The sequence below is a fragment of the Delphinapterus leucas genome, chromosome 7, assembly GCF_059928025.1.
Source record: "Delphinapterus leucas isolate spDelLeu-1000000601 "Yukka" chromosome 7, BTC_Dleu_Yukka2, whole genome shotgun sequence".
Taxonomy (NCBI): Eukaryota; Metazoa; Chordata; class Mammalia; order Artiodactyla; family Monodontidae; genus Delphinapterus; species Delphinapterus leucas.
Genome location: NC_143135.1, coordinates 69873228 through 69890684, shown reverse-complemented (window position 1 = coordinate 69890684; position 17457 = coordinate 69873228). Strand labels below are relative to the sequence as shown.

General features: G+C 50.3%; 1 protein-coding gene across 1 annotated transcript; it reads left to right on the top strand.

Annotated features, from left to right (window-relative positions):
* The first annotated feature begins 5644 nt into the window (after positions 1–5644).
* Positions 5645–15620, top strand: GPR83 (G protein-coupled receptor 83). Its single transcript, XM_022561376.3, has 4 exons — positions 5645–6143; positions 10859–10984; positions 13327–13460; positions 14996–15620. Exons 1-4 carry the CDS (start codon positions 5778–5780, stop codon positions 15618–15620), a joined length of 1251 nt encoding a protein of 416 aa, XP_022417084.1. The 5' UTR covers positions 5645–5777.
* The last annotated feature ends 1837 nt before the right edge of the window (positions 15621–17457 follow it).

Here is a 17457-nt window from a genome sequence, read left to right as displayed (position 1 = left end):
GCAAATGGGTGAACAAGAAAAGGGGCTAATATAAGAAAATGAGGGAAGAGTGGGATATGGTGAGTTTAGTTTGTAGCTGGTTGAATTTTAAGTATTCCAGGTGGAAATGTCCAACCGACAGTTGAATATATAACGTTGATCTGGAGCGTTCAAAGAGGTAGTAAGTAGAGGTACAATTTGGAGTGATTGGTGGGTGATGATGGTTCAACCAGTAGAGACGGCTGAGATCACCCAGGGGGACATTTAATTCAAGAGGAGGAGATAGTGAAGGATGGCACCCTAGATAACCAACACTAACGAGCGGTCCTGTGGGGGTTACAACAAATGCTACTATTTATCGACATCATGGGTTAAATGGGCTATTATGAGTTGGTCCAATACCCATGCCACCATTTATAAAGATTCCTATGTAAAAGTGCAGGGTGAGTTCAAGCAACTTACAAAAAAATTGGACCACAACCTGTAAGTTGCTTGTGTGTACTTCCTTTGACTTATCCTAAATATACCATTTTACCCCATGGCTCCAGTGTCCTGGAACTTGGAAAGGAATTCCAGCCAACCATTTCCTGGAAACTAATGACCTGCCCACATGCTTTATGTCTGTATTCCATTTGAGACTATCTTCAACCATAGCTTATATTTTAGCCCTACTTGGTTCATTTGTAGCTCAAGAAAGATGACATCCAACTTTTGCCATTAAAACAAACTCCGTGTGACTGTCATGTACTGGCAATGGCGCGACGGGCCCTTTCCTTCCCTCTGCCACTGTGATTGTCACCAGAGAAGGACTGTGGGAGTGGCGACTTTTTAAATCAAGTAGGGCTTTTCAGGAAACAATATTGGTGTTCAGTGAGCAACTGCTTGTGGTGCCAGGAATCTTGGTGTGGTGAGACTCTCAGAAACACCTTTCTAAGAGCTCTGTGTGATATTGTTATTCTATAATTCTTTGTCTAGTTTTTGTTAAAAATACTCGTGAAATGATTTGCTTTTTTAATTTTTTGTTTCAAGTCCATTTGAAAGAGTTAAACACTAAACTCCGCTCTCTGGTTTCTTTAACATGTATGACTATTATTAGGGACAGAAATATAATTACTATTTGGCACTGAAGGGGTTCAGAATGAGCATCCCTGAAATATGCCACTTTGGCTTATGGACTAGTTTGAGCTGAAGTCAATTCAGGCCCAAAAGATTCAGGAAGAGCTGTTGCTGTTACTGTTGTTTTACCTCCCCCTTAACTGCCTAAAAGAATTTAGACAGAGGGTCTGGTCCAGGAAGAGAATTATCACCAGAGATAACTACAGAGAGTGTGGGCTACACGTGGAAACCTGGGGGAATCCAGCAGGACCTATCTGTTCAAAATCCTCTCTGTTCCACTGTCTCTGCACGGCATGGCAAACATTTGTTTACCAGACATTGGTTCTTCCCATTTTCCTGTGAATTGTCTTCCTTCCCTTTGAAACCACAGACCCCTACTGCCTTCTTCTTAGTTCAGAATATGGCATCTCAGCCTCAACTGCCTGACTTTCAGGGAGCCTCTCACTGTCTGTTGGGATCCCATACGTATGTAATTAAATTTGTTTTTCTTTTGTTAATCTGCCTTTTGTTAATTTAGTTACTAGGCCAGCCAAAAGAACCTAAATGGATAGAAGAAAATTTTTTCTCCCCAACAGCACATACTGACTATACACAGTGTCTTTGGTTCTATTCAGAAGGCACAAAAGAAGGAGCTGCTTCATTCTGGAAGCTCTGTGTCTTCCAAATCTCTTTAGTTACTGCAGTAGTAATGCTACAGAACTGAGAAAGCCTCTGAGGGAGGAACTTCTCTTAATAAATTAGTCTTAATGTGAGGGGGTGAGGGGTGAGAGATGTTCTTTCATTAAGCACTAGGCTGTTCCAGCAGTTCAGGGTAAGTCGAGGATGGTGGTGCTTGGCTGGAAACTCAGGAGGCCCAGGCCTGGCTGAGCAGAGAGCCAAATGCCTGGAGAAGAAGAGGAAGATTCTAGAATTTATACCTACCCTTGTATATTGTGAGTACCCCCGACCCCTTCAGGGCATACCAGTCCAACTTCCACCTCCAATCTGAGGGCCTTCTCTGGCCTCTGGAGCCCCCTTCAGCTACCTACCTGGCAAGCAGGAAGTGAAGGAGAATTACCACATCCCTGGGAGCAGGGTTCAACCAGTGATTGACAGGAGGTGGTATGCAGATACCCCAGCTCCCTCACCTGGCTTGGACAGCTGACGTGTATGCTTTATACTGGCTTTCCCAGCAGGATTAAGCTCAGTGGCCCACAGTGGTAGCTGGTCTGACAGTACATTCTTTGTCAGCCACCTTCCCTTCCTTGTCTCACTTTTCCTCTTTCCCTACCCATGTTTGCTTTCACTTCCCCAATAATCCCTTGCACTGGAAACTTTGGCTCAGGATTTACTTCTGTGGAAAGGTGAGAACTAAAATATGTCACCTCGTCTTTCAGAGAGAAAGTTTCAAGCCCCTGGCACAAATGCCGTCACACCTACAAGGTGGGCATGGTGAGCAGGAAATCAACGTGAAGGCATGAGGTGCATCCAGATTAGTGTGAGGTCCAGAGCACCAAGCAGGGTACTTAGACGACAGAGCTTGGAAGGACACTGCTTACCCTGGGTTTCTTTCTCTGTGCTTGATGCTGAGTAGCCCTCTTCTGCGCATACATTCTTTCTCAACACTGGGATTAATTCAACTAACAAGGGTTCCGTTTTCTAAATCACCATCACATTCCAGACTTGCCTCCCTGAGATGCTGCCAAGTCATCCTGATGGAGCATCCTGTCCACCCAATGTCTTGAGTTACATGTTCACGGGCAGTATCTTGGTTTCTTTCCTGTAGCTAAATATCTATTATTTCATGCGCCTGGCACCCTTGTCCCTTCTCCTAGGATCAGTCACATAATCCTCTATTCCAACCACATGATTCTGTGAGACCCACCAGGTCCAGCAGTAGAATCGAAGGACATCTGCTCGTCACCTTCTCCTCCCAGACACAGCTGTTTAACAAAGGAATGTAAGGTGATGAACTGGAGGCAAGAGTGGACGTCTTTGAACTTCTGATAATGGAGAAAGGTAGGCTAAAAGCTCTGGGAGGGGCTGAGGTCCATGGAGGATCTTGGGTGTTTTTTAGTGTTTGACGTCGAACATACCGAGAACTTGGCAATCATCCCTGCTTCCTCCCTCCAATCTCTGTCACCCTGCTCCTCCCGTTGTCGACACCTGGATCCAAGTCTCCCCTCTGTTCCTGGATCACTTGAACAGCCTTCAAACCTCCTGCCTCAAGCCCCAGCGCCTCTATTCTCCCGTTGCTAGACTGTTCTTTCTAAAATGCAGAGCTGATCTTCTCAGTCTCTACTTATAGCCCTTCTGTGAATTCCTGTTGCTCTCTGGAAATCATTCAAATCTTGATGAGGATTTCAAAACGGATGAGACACTTCTTGTTTGGGTCCCTGTCTACCTCCCCAGCCCTCTCTCTCCACTCAACTCTTTGAACAAAAAAACATGTGTTGCCTGCCATTTTCGCAAACAAAGACTGTTGCCCGCCATCAAGCCATCTCCCACTGCAAACCAACCGGAGTGCACCCTGAGGAGAATTCAGGATGGAGAAAAAGAGGACACTGGCCCTAGATAGTTAAGGTGTATGTCAAAGGAATGATTTCAATGAGCCCAGACTCTTGCATCTTCCCATACATAGAAAAACAATAAATTCATTAACTTGAGATGTGTGGGGTTTTTTATTAGCAGTCATCTTTTGGTGTTTGTTTGTTTTTATTTTAACAAAAACTTCTCTATATTGTGGATCCTCCCTTACCTCTCTGGAACAGTTCCTCAGAGCGATCTGAGAGGCTATCTCCTGGGCTCTAATCTTCAGTGTGGTCCCTGAATAAAACATAACTGGCAACTTCTAGGGTGTACGTTTTTCTTCAGTCGATAGCTCTTTGCGTAACACGCTCTAGCTCTTCCCACTCCTGTAGTTGTCGAATGAGCTATACTCACATCCATCTCGGCACCTTTGCACGTGCCATGCTTCCCTCCTTATGGGATTCTCCATCTCCTTCCCTCTGCCTCCTCCTCTGGGACCTAATATCTCTTGCTGGTCCCTTAGGACTGAGCTGAAGTGTCACTTTCTCTGGGAAGACTTCCCTGATTCCCTCTCACCTAGATAAGTGCACCTGGTACTTTAGTACGGTGACACTTATCAAACCGTTTTCTAATTGCTTATTGACCTGTGTCCCTGGAGCTCAACGGGGTATAGAAGCTGATGTCTAACTTTCCTGGAAAATTTCCAAAGTGAAAGGTGGCTAGGCTTCCCCTCAAGGCCCAGCGAGAAAAGAGGACTTTGGTGGGAGGGGTCTATTCTCCAGGGTTTAGGTGGGACAAAGGTGCAGGATTTCTCCTGAACCAAGTACCTCAGAAGGTACCTGGGCTTGAGGCATTTGATGGAGTCCCAGCCTAAGGGCACTGCTCAGCAGGGTGTGATGACAAGAAAAAGTCTACATGGGGTTTGCCAATAGGACGGGTGAGGGGGCAGTTATAAGCAGTCGACCAGTTACTGTATATAGCACCCGAGAGTAATGTGGTGGGAGATCCCTACCCAGGTCTCTGAAAACCTCACTTACAGGAAAAAGGAAAACTTTCCACCAGGGCCAGAAAAGTTAAATAACTTGCTCAGGATTTCACAGCGAGGATGTGATAAAACTGGAATTTGACTCTGATTCCATGGGATCTGGTGAGGCGGATGGCAGGCCAGGGGTGACTGGGAGAGACATCACAGTGGGGAGAGAAAGAACAGGTCAGCAAGATATCAAGATTTCCTGGAGGAGCAGGTGGGGAGCAGAAAACAACATGGGTAACATCCCTTACAGATACAGTTTCAAAAACTCCCAGGGCAGAAAACTCAGTTACCCAGGAAGTGGGCACAGAGCTATTGATCTCCTTTGATTCCTGGATCACGTCAGGAGAACTGCTTTGAAGTGTTTCCTTGAAAAACTAAGCCCCCACCCCCCACCCCGCAACACACACACACCACACATATTGAGTCTTAGTGAAGGGAAGGAAACAAAACCTGGCCAGCCTCCCAGGACATCTGCAGTCTGATCACTGAAGGCGCCTGGAGAAAGCCTACATCGATTGCCTTGCTCACCTTGTGCCAGAACTGCCAGGCCCTAGTGACCCACCTCAACCTGAAACCTGCCAAGCCTGACGCTCAGACTGGACCAGAGTCGCCCCGCGCGGAACAAGGGGTTGCCTGAAGAGGGGCGGCCCCAGTCCCTGCCGCGCCCCCCCGAAACCCCAACCGCCCCGGGGCGCCTTCTGCCGGCTCCCCTTCCGATGGCGAGGCTTAAGCAGAAAGCAGACGGATGAGTGTTTTTAGGGAAACAGCCCTGACGCCTGGCTGGAGTTTTATTTCTAGAGCGAGAGGGGGCTGGGGCCGGGGGTGGGGAAGCCCGCCGAGCCGGAGCGCGTCACGGTCGCCCGGAGAGACGCCGCGCCGCCCGATAGGCAGAGGCACTCGCTCGCCCGCAGCCGGGTGGCGCAGCGGAGACACAAAAGTGCGGCCGGCGGCCCGGAGCGCGCCGATCGCGGGCGAGAGGCCCGCGGGGAGTGGGCGCCGGCCGGGCGCTGCGAGGCCGGGAGTCCCTGCGCACACAGCCCCGCGCGCTCCTCTCCCCGCGCCCGAGCGCACGTGCGCGGCCTGGCTGGACGTCCCGCCCGCCCCGTCCCGTCCCGTCCCGGGCGCGGAGGCTCCTGCAAAGATGATCCCTCGGTGCGTGCTGCTCTTCCTCCTCGCAGTGGCGCGAGCCGCGGAAGAGCAGAGCCCGGAGGCGGCCCTGGTGGGGCCCAACGCCTCGCACTTCTTCTCCTGGAACAACTATACCTTCTCCGACTGGCAGAACTTCGTGGGCCGGAGGCGCTACGGAGCCGAGTCCCAGAACCCCACGGTGAAAGCCCTGCTCATCATGGCTTACTCCTTCATCATCATCTTCTCGCTCTTTGGCAACGTCCTGGTCTGTCATGTCATCTTCAAGAACCAGCGGATGCACTCGGCCACCAGCCTCTTCATCGTCAACCTGGCCGTCGCCGACATAATGATCACGCTCCTCAACACCCCCTTCACTTTGGTGAGACCGCGAGGGCTGGGCTGGCGCTCCGCTCTCTCCTCTCTCTGTCCTCTTCTCTCTTGATGTCTCGATGTCTCTCTTATTTCCGTTTCTGTCTCTCTCTGCGTCCCTCTCCCTCTCTCCACCCGATTTCTCTCCTCATTTCCCTGCCGGTCCCCCTCTTCTGCCTGTCTTCCTGTCTTCATCTTTCTTAGTCTCCTCTCTCTTGCCCTCTCTTCTCTCATTTCTCATCTCTCAACACTCTCCTCTGTTGGTCTGTCTCTTAGTGTGTCTGTCTCTGTCATTCTTTGTTTGTCTTTCTGCCTGTCTGTCTCTCGCGGGTCTGTCTCTCTTCTCTCTCTCGGTGTCTTCATCTTTTTTTCCTCCCTGCGACTCTGTCTTTCTCTGTCTCTGTCTCTCATCATCTTCTAAGCCAGCGCTTCTGCAGCTCATGGCATTGGGGTCAATGAATCGAGTGTCTGCAGCCAGCTGTGAACAAATGACCATTTCCTGTTCAGTGTCACTGAGCATGAATCTGCTTGACGATGGTGCAGTAAATCAAAGCCCCTTGAAATTCCAGCATAGATTGTTAGGTCAATTACCCCCCCCCCCCGCCACCCCGCCTCCCAACCGGAGTACAGCCCATTAAATGCCCCAGCATGGGATGCTGCTTTGCACCAAGCTGAAATATCAAACAGTTGCTAGTTGTTAATGGAACCATGAGTGAATTTTCCTAAACCACTTATTTAAATTGCATTTGCTTTCTGTGGTTTGACAGCAAAGTCTGTGTGTGAAGACTGTTGTGGAAGAGATGAGGGTTAGGTGGGCTTTGGCCCCAGAGCTGGGGGCATTCGCACAAGGGTGGTGGGTGAGCCCCCCTTCTCGCTCCCACGACCTCCACCGAGCCCTGACTGCTGGGCCTTAGGGGTGTCACTTCTCTCCCTCCGTGACTTGGGACTGCGATGCTCATGGATGATTGAGACTGGGAGGGCTATGACCAAGTAATCATCATGACAGTTACACCTTGTATTTCTGCAGCATGAGTTACATTTTTCCAATTTCTGGAATAGTCTTTTTGATACTTGAGTTATTACCAAACCATATCTGTTCATATCTCTTTCTCTTTCTTACACACACACACACACACACACACACACACACTTGACCAGAAATAACAGACAAGCAAAAAGAAGAGGGTGAACTCCCACAAGCCTATCCACCTGTGAATGTCCTTCCAACCCTATGTTTAAAAACTACATTTTCTCTCGTCCTCACTTATGAGAACTTCACACACATTTTGCAGATAAGGAAACTAAGGCACAGAGAGGTTCAATGCCTTGTCCAAGGTCATTTGGCTAGTAATTGGCAGAACCAGGATGAGAATTACTTCCCCTGTCTCAAGTGCAGCCAGAGGTCTGCCCACTAAGCCACTCACCTGGGACCTAGCGGGCAGGGCACCCTTGGACCACTAATCCAAACCATGGACTTCTCCTGCTCTCCTTCCTGCCTACATTTAACAGATTCCTGGTCACTCAGGATGTTCTGACTAGCCAAGGACGAAGGGACTTCCAGATACCCCCCCCGCCCCCCCCAACCCACATACACACACACTCCCCCCCTGCTGCCTTAAAGCACAGGACAATGCATCTCTGGCTCCTCCTGGATCCCCCTTGGCTTCTGACTTGACAATCTGCAGTGCTGGGGTTGGACTGGGCCACCCAGGATGGGAACTTGGAAGCCCCAGGGTATGGCCCTATGCTGCTGCCCAGAACAGGATGCATGGCTGGATCTGCGGCAGACACAGGGCCGGTGGGGAGGGAGGCCAGGCTGCGGCTGAGAGCTGACAGCCCCTACCCGGGGGATGTCCTGCAAGAGAGGAGATGTCAGCGTCCTGAGAACCCAGCCCCCGCTCCCGGTTGATCCAAAGCAGCTTGGCCTTCAACCTGACCCACGCAACCACCCCAATCCAAATTCCTGTCAGAGCTTCCAAGGCTCTTGCAACCAGGGTCGGGTCTTCTAAGCCCTCAGCCAGGCTCCTTGAAGGGGTAAGATGTCCTGCCTTTGGCTGGTTGGTGATGATATCCTTCCTCCCTGGTCTCCCTTTCTGTCCACTTTACACTCTACGTTGGCATGAAGTCCAGCTCTGGTCATTGAGAGAAAAGCAAACAGTTATTCACAACTCCCACGGCAGAGCCGTACACAGAATGTGGTGGAGCCTGGAGAAGGTGATCGTTTACTTTGACCTGCCAGAGTCCCACGAGAGCGTCAAAGGAGACTTTTCAGGGCATGTGGCATTTCGAAGGGGCCAGGATAAGTAGGCATTTCCCAGGCCTAGATGAACGTTCATTGCAGACAGAGGGACCCGGGCGAACAAAGGCAAGGGTGTCCAGGTTCACGGTGTGTTGAGGGAACGCTGAGCGGTTCACTGTAGCTGGAGCAGCAGAAGAAAGAAGGCCAGCGGAGGAGGCAGCAGGGCAGGGGGAAGCAGAGGTGGCCGGAAGGGAAGGCTGGAGCAGGGCTGTGAGCGGGCCTGGGCGCTCGTAAGGCATCTGGCTGTCTCTTGAAGGCCATGATGATTCTAAGCAGGCATCTGATTTTTGATTAAGAAAATGCTGTCAGCAGCGTGAAGGCTGAATTACAGGGGGACAGACTAGAGGACAAGGAAAGCCGTCTGGAGGCTATCATGGTCCAGGTGAGAGATGACGGGGGATTCCACTCGGGCCACGGCCTTGGGACTGAAGAAGTGGGGATGGATTTGAAAACCCTTCGAGGTAGCACTGGTCGGCTTTGGTGATTCATTGATTGTGGGAGGCGAGAAGTAGGAGTAGCTAAGGATTTCCTGCTCTGTAATGTTTCTGGGCTGCTCCGCCCTGCCTATTCCAGAGAGAATAGTGTCCACGGTCTGCTGTCCCAGGTTCACGATCAGACCAGACTTGTCCCTCGTGACTCTCATCCACACATTCCAGCCAAACAGTCCCAACCCTTGTTCCCCAAACAGGTCCTGGGATTTCTGACCTAGTGCCAAGCCCTTTGTTCTTATCTCCCCATGGGCAAGTCCTACCTATTCTTTAACGTTCATCTCAAATGCCTAGTATGTTATAATAATGGCAGTTAATAGTGTTAAGTACTTGCTATGTACTAGGCACTGTCGTACCTGCTTTACCTGTGTTATCTGCCTTACATGTGTTTGAGTTTCATAACAATCATGTGAACAAGGGTTAGCCCCATTTTACAGATGTGGAAAATGAGGCTCATTGGGCCTAAGTGCCTCGCCCAAGGTGGCAGCTATCACTAGCAAATACTCTGCTGTAAATCACTACGCAATATTCTTCCTCTCGAGCTGACCTGCTCTATTTCTTTCGGTGTCTTCTCTCGTTCTCTCTGCCTCGGCGCACTCGCACCCCGCCTGGTGGCCCTTTATCTGGGCCTTCTGTAGGGCACTGACTACTTTCTGTCCTGCATCTGAGATACCTGAGTCTTCCTCTGCCCACATTGGAAGCTTCTTGATCAGAATCAAGGCCTGATCTCTCTTGGGCGTGGGGCATCACTCACAGGAGCTCAGGAGCTGAGTGAGTGAGCAAAAGCCATGGAGGATGTGGAGTGAGGCCTAAGTCTGCTCCCTGGACCCTACATGCCCTGGGAGCTTGTCTTGTCTGCCTGCCCAGACCCTGGTCCCTGCTCCCACCTCTGCAGGCCCCTGGGACTCCTTTCCAGATGACGTGTTGCAGGCCTGCTTAGCTAGGGTTCCAGAGCACAGCCCACATGCTGTGTTGTGACTCTTCAGATATGTCTCCTCCATGAGTCTGAACTCATATGAGCCTAAAATGAATTTTACTATTACCATAAAAATGGCTACTATTTATTTCTAATCATATCTTTCTAGCAATCTGCCAGATGTGTTCCACACTTTGTAGCCTTTTTAAAGTTATTTTATTTTTTAATTTTTTATTTACTTAGTTATTTTTTATTAAGTAGTTTTTTTTGTGTTTTGGCTGCGTTGGGTCTTCGTTGCGGCGCGTGGGCTTTCTCTAGTTGCGGTGAGCGGGGGCTACTCTATGTTGCTGTGCACAGGCTTCTCATTGCGGTGGCTTTTCTTGTTGCGGAGCACAGGCTCTAGGCGCACAGGCTTCAGTAGTTGTGGCACGTGGGCTCAGTAGTTGTGGCACGCAGACTCTAGAGTGCAGGCTCAGTAGCTGTTGGCGCACAGGTTTAGTTGCTCCGTGGCATGTGGGATCTTCCTGGACCAGGGCTTGAACTCGTGTCCCCTGCATTGGCAGGCGGATTCTTGACCACTGTGCCACCAGGGAAGTCCCTGTAGCCTTTTTTTTTTTTTAAAGTTGATCCCTACAATAAGATACAAAGTAGAGATTTTTAAGCCTTTTTTGTTGTTGTTGTTAATGAGTAAACTGAGGTTCAGAGAGGTTACCTACCTTGCCAAAGGTCACACAGCTAGAAAAGATTAGAGGTGGGAAATCTAACTCCAGAGCCCATGTCCTTCCCACGCTGTCCTGGCACTGAACAGGGCCCAGCCATAACAGCAGGGTCAGGGTTTGTTGAACTGAATGATAGAGAATGAGTCATGCTGGAGATAAGCACGCGTGACCCACAGTCCAGCAGCACAGAGGAAGAAGGAGGAGGGGGAGAAGGCTCCTGTGGGATGCTCCTCAGAGACCACAGGGAGCGAGCGTCAGTGTCAAGGCCTGTCTGTCTCCTGACGTTTGTGGGCTCGTCTCCAGGTCCGCTTTGTGAACAGCACGTGGGTGTTCGGGAAAGGCATGTGCCACGTCAGCCGCTTCGCCCAGTACTGTTCCCTGCACGTCTCAGCCCTGACGCTGACAGCCATCGCCGTGGACCGCCACCAGGTGAGGGCACCCACCCCCCGATGCCCTGTCCTTCCCTCCCCGGCTTTGCTTTCCAGGGGGCTGAAGGCAGTGTTTTAGCCCATGTTTCAGTGAGCATATTTGTCTTCTTATTGACCACTATGAGCATTAAATTAGGCATATAGCCGCTAAAGCGGGGCTAAAATAGGCATATAGCTCCCTTTGTGCTAGGGGCTGCAAAACATTATTCCACGTTTGTTGCTCCAGTGAAGACTCGCTGCTGGCATTTTGTGTGTCAGAAATGAACGAGTTTGTTTTGGGGGGATTGAAAAGCAGATCTGGAAAATCACAGATGAAAAGAGAGTGGCAAATGCAGGTCCGAGGCAAGGCTCCTGGCTGGGATATGAGATGGATATTTCTGGACCCAGGTTGTTGAAGAGGTAAATAAGCTGGAGGGGGACGGGCAGGTTGCAGGCGCAGGTGTCGGGTTGGGTAGGGAGGGCCAGCTCACTGTCCTGCTCCATCGGATTCACATGGGTCAATATGGTGAAGGGAGCTGGAAAGGACCTGAGGGTGCCCATGGCCTCTGACTGAGGCTTCTACTCCCTTTATCAACCTGAACCACGATGGCGTGTGAGGGGCAAGGATGGCAAAGTCCAGAATGGAGATGTGCTGGGCAGCTTCTAAAGCCTAGTCCATTCCTCCCATAAAACCTTAAAAAATTGGGAGAAGACTTTGGGAGGACACAGCAGAATGTCCAGTGTGTCCTGGGATGGCATCCTGAGACAATGGTAGCTCTTTATGACCTCTCTTTCTGACCCGACTCACCTATCCCCAAATGGCTTTTTCAAGAAATAATGATTCTAATCTTGCAACCCAAGTGTTCATCAACAGGTGAATAGATAAAGAAGATGTGGTATATGTGTATAATGGAATACTACTCAGCCATAAAAAAAGAATGAAATTTTTGCCATGGATGGATTTGGAAGGCATTACACTAAGTGAAATAAATCAGCCGGAGAAAGACAAATACTGTGTGATACCACTTATATGTGGAATCTAAAACAATACAACAAACTAGTGAATATAACAAAAAAGAAGGAGACCCACAGATACAGAGAACAAACCAGTGGTTACCAGTGGGGAGGGAATGGGGGAGGGGCAATATAGGGGTAGGAGATTAAGAGGTACAAACTATAGCTTATTATAAAATAAGCTACAAGGATATGTTGTCCAACATGGGGAATGTAGCCAATATTTTATAATAACTATAAATGGAGGATAACCTTTAAAAACTGTGAATCACTATATTGTACACCTGCAATTTATACATTATACATCAACTATACTTCAATAAAAAAAAGAGGAATAATGATTCTAATCTTAAAATGAGGATGCTGTTAAATTCCCAAGTCTTTATTTAAACCTTTTAGGAGAATTGATTGGCATACAGTAGCAATCAATTCCAAGATGCTTTTCAGCCCAAAGCCTCTAACAATGGTTTAATTTGGGGCTTGGGAAAGCTGAAATTGCCCCACTGCAATTTTAGAAATGGCTTTCAGAGACAATGTGGTGAACCCCCAAATAAAGGGCAATGCAGCTTCCCATGATAAGTGGTGAGAGTCTCCTCCCGACCTGTGTTGCCTTCAGACCCCTCGGAGCCCTTTGTAACTTAAAGGATCTGGAATCATTGGCAGATGAGATGAGATCCTGAGGTGCCACGGCTGCTCCTGTGCCAGCCTTGCTGTGGGTGTCATGGGAACAGACCTCCCCCTTCACCGCTCCCCCATCCTCTCACTGCAATCGGCTTCTGCCATGAATGACCTGCAAGAGGCATTTTTAAAAAAATAATTAATTTATTTATTTTTGGCTGCGTTGGGTCTTCCTTGCTGTGTGCGGGCTTTCTCTAGTTGCAGCGAGCGGGGGCTTCTCTTCGTTGCGGTGCATGGGCTCTAGTTGTGCGGGCTTCAGTAGTTGCAGCACGCGGGCTCAGTAGTTGTGGCTCGCAGGCTCTAGAGTGCAGGCTCAGTAGTTGTGGCGCACGGGCTTCGTTGCTCCACGGCACGTGGGATCTTCCCGGACCAGGGCTCGAACCCACGTCCCCTGCATTGTCAGGTGGATTCTTAACCACTGCGCCACCAGGGAAGTCCTGCAAGGGGCATTTGAACTGCCTGGAGTCTCTGAGTCTAGATGACACCCTCTCTGTACCCCCGTGGGCTGGACGGTGTGGTGGTGCAGCTCAGGGGCTCGATAATGAGTTAAGGGGTGCTTGACTCTAAGTAGGACCTACCTGCCTCATTGTGACAAGTGAGCTGCATCGTCTGTATTTCTTAGTTGCTTCAAACTGTCTTCAGCCAGTGATGCCCAATTTGCTTGTCTTCCAGGTCATCATGTATCCGTTAAAACCCCGGATCTCAATCACAAAAGGTGTCATCTACATCACAGTCATCTGGACCATGGCGACGTTCTTTTCACTTCCACATGCTATCTGCCAGAAATTATTTACCTTCAAGTACAGGTGAGATGAACTAGTGGGGAGCAGCCTGGGGATCCGGAGAACCTTGACAGAGGGAAATCTGAGCCCCCTCTGAATCTCAGAGTTAACCAGTACCTGCTGCGCTGAGCTGTTCTCTCTGTCTCCTTCCCATCCTGTTGCTTCCAGGCCCGTGCATATCCTCTGCACTTTTTCTGCTTTTTCTCATCTTTTCTTCGCAACACTTTTAGCTTCCTCTTTAGTCTCTGTCCCTTTGTCTGTAAGGTCAAGGCAATTAGCAATCAGCTTCTGCCACTGGGGACAGGTACTAACCCAGACTGAGATTCAGAATCACCCAGGCCCTGTTTAAAACGGTGATGTTTAAATTCTCTCCCACAACCTACAAACATGTATATCTCTAAGTGTCTCAGGCAGGATGCTCTACCCCCCTCCCCACTACCTCCCTTCTATCATATGCTTTGTCCTGTGCTCTCACAGAATGGAAAGCACTCAGTGTCTTGAAATTTAAACACCCGTGCGTGCTGCCAGTCAGTTAAAGGTGATCTCCCCTGTTAGACTGTGAGGTTGGGGGGAGCTGGTGCCATTTCTGATTTTGCCATCTTGGTGTCCCTAGCATCTATATTACTGTCTCACATCACGAGCTCTCTGTACGTAGTTACTGAACGAATGAATGAGCTTAGAGTGATCTTCATCGGTTCATTGTTGTTTCAGCTGAAGTTCCATAGAAACAGATCCTGAGATAAAGGAAGGTACATGTGCCTGGGAATTTTAAGAAAGTGCTCCCGGGGTAATGGGTAAGGCAGTGGAGAAGCTGGACAGCAAATGGGGAGAGACTAAGGGAGGGTGTGGTTTGCAGGGGGAGCTCTGGAGCAGCCTGCTAACACAGAGTTTGCCTGCTTTGAGCCAAGGGGGCTGGGCTTTTGTATTCCAGACCTTCCTGGGGGAAATGGAGATACGTGGCCACTTCTGGCTCGTAATGGATCTGTGGAAAGTATCTCCAGTGGCCTTCGGGTAGTCCTAGGCCCCTAGAAGATCACGGCTGACAGTTTTGCGGTATGCAGGCCTCTCACTGCTGTGGCCTCTCCTGTTGCGGAGCACAGGCTCCAGACGCGCAGGCTCAGCGGCCATGGCTCACGGGCCCAGCCGCTCCGCGGCATGTGGGATCCTCCCGTACCAGGGCACGAACCCGTGTCCCCTGCATCCGCAGGCGGACTCTCAACCACTGCGCCACCAGGGAAGCCCATTATTTCATTTTTTTATGGCTGAGTAATATTCCATTGTATATATGTACCACGTCTTCTTTATCCATTCATTTGTCGATGGACATTTAGGTGTATTTCTTACCTATGTAGGACGCCCAGCCTAGTGGGAGGCTGAAAATATAATCAGATAATTAGGCTGCTCGTCACATGTGCTGTAACAGACGGACGTTCCAGGAGCCCAGTGGAGGGAGAGGCCAGTGGTTCCTGGGATGGGGCTTTTCCACGCTGATTTCACACCTTCCTTCTCTATCCCTCTCCCTCTCTGTCTGTCTCTGTCTCTCTCTCCCCTGCCCCCAGTGAGGACACTGTCCGCTCCCTGTGCCTGCCAGACTTCCCTGAGCCAGCCGACCTCTTCTGGAAGTACCTGGACTTGGCCACGTTCATCCTGCTTTACATTCTCCCCCTCCTCCTCATATCCGTGGCCTACGCCCGTGTGGCCAAGAAGCTGTGGTTGTGCAACACCATTGGGGATGTGACCACGGAGCAATACCTGGCCCTGCGACGTAAGAAGAAGAAAACCATCAAGATGCTGATGCTGGTGGTGGTCCTGTTTGCCCTCTGCTGGTTCCCCCTCAACTGCTACGTCCTCCTCCTGTCCAGCAAGGTCATCCACACCAGTAATGCCCTCTACTTTGCCTTCCACTGGATCGCCATGAGCAGCACCTGTTACAACCCCTTCATCTACTGCTGGCTCAACGAGAACTTCAGGGTCGCGCTGAAGGCATTACTGCGCGTGTGCCAGAGGTCGCCCAAGCCTCGGGAGGAGCGGCCGCCCTCCCCGGTCCCTTCCTTCAGGGTGGCCTGGACAGAGAAAAGCAGCGGCCGCAGCGCTCCACTAGCCCACAGCCTCCTACCCCCCTCGCAGCTGCAGTCTGGGAAGACAGACCTGTCGTCCGTGGAGCCTGTCGTGGCAGTGACCTAGAGGAGGAGAGCAGGAAGGGGGGGGCGGGGCTCTGTCTCCAGATGAGGCTGGGAAAGGGCCTGAGGGAGGACAAAGCCTGGAAAACAGCCTGTCCTCACACCTCTTCACATGCTGGAAGCAGTTCCTGAAGAAGCCCAAGGACGTTTGAGTGCCTAGGCAACTCTGCCCAGGCTTCTCGACCCGTTAGATGGGAAAACGAAAAGACAACACCCAGCTTGACACGTGTTTGTGAACTCCTGTCTGAGACATGCTGGTCCCCTGAGCCAGGGGACCCAGAACGGCTTCAGCCCCCATGGGGGCTGAGTCAGTCAACTGCCTACACCTGTCAGGCAGCTGCCTTACAGCCCTCCCACCACTGAGCACCCACGAAGGACCCTGGAGTCAGACGTGCGCAGTGGCTGACCCAGATGCACAGCTGTGCTTGAGAAAGGCCTGTCGGCCAGTGAAAGGTCAACGAGCCAGAGCCGGCGTGGAGGTGTGTATGCCTTGCTTTCTGAAGTCGCTGGAGCTGGCTGAGTCCCGGTTGGTTCTGTGGCGGCCCAACACATGACAAGAAAAGACCGACTGGGTTCCTTAATATAAAGAGGAATTACTGAGTTTCCTTAAAACAAAGAAACACTATTATGGAAACTTTGGAACATTCAGAGAAGCACGAAGAAGAAAATAAAAATCACCCCCTTCTCCCTCCAACTTCTGATAAGCTCTGTCAAAATACTGTGGCTTTCTTTGCAGCTTCTTTTCATGTATGTGTGTGTGTGTGTGTGTGTCTATGATTTTCACTTCATGCTGAATTACACTTCTCCATTTAGAAGTAAGCAAGAAACTGGGCATAGCCGAGAACTCCTGAACCCCTCTCCCGGGAACAGTGTCCACCAGAAGATTTCGAAGATGAGGTGTGAGAAGAGCCCAAGGGAAACACCGTCCCAGAGCGGACAGACTGCCTTCGTCCCGCAGCCAGTGGTGGCAAGGGCCCGGCTGAAGGACCTCTCCTCGGAGGGTGGCCGTCGTGATGAACCGGGGATAAAACTCATCCAGGAGGCATAATTCCTCCTCTCCTGCCAGCACACAGAACAAGAGGTGGTGAAATACTGCCCTGCTTTTGCAGGAGATGAGGGAGCAGGCTTTCCAACATGCTGGAGATACCCGTGCTTAGACACCTCATCCTCCCAAGCTGTCTAGCCAGGCCATTTCTCCTCTATGTCATCTGAATAATAAGGCTTCTTCACGCCAGTTCTCATAAGATGACTCACTGTCAACATCACCGTCTCACGTGTCACTTATCAAACCCTATGGCATCGTGACGGTCCTTAGTGACTCAGCTTGCCAGAGAAATCTCATTCCAAAGACAGTGAGCGTGTTCATCACCTTCCATCTGGCCCTGAGTGACTCACTCGGTCACCCAGAAGAGAGACGCATCGGGCAGAAGAGAGCTTCGTTCATCAGCCCTAAACAACTGTCGCTCTCACACTGGTTTGAGGTTTCTTTCTGGCACCGGAGAGATCCTGAAAGCAAAGCATGGTCATGGAGCTAAGAGGGAAACTGAGGCTCAGGGAGAAGGGGTTTGTCTAAGGTTCACTTAGATCTCTTGGCTGTTAATTGAACCTGAACTTGGTCACATCACCTGCTTCTCTGTAAGGAACCATGGGGGTTCATTATCCTAGTCTCTCTATTTACGAGGATGTTTGAAAATTTTCAAGACGTAAAGTTTAAAAAATAATCTTCTGAACAGTGGATAGAAAAGTGACTTTCATGGGACACAGAGAGCCTTTTAAGCCCATAGGGATCCCCAGGTGGATTTTTTTTCAGACCAAGTGGCTCCCAGGCCTGTGTGTATTGT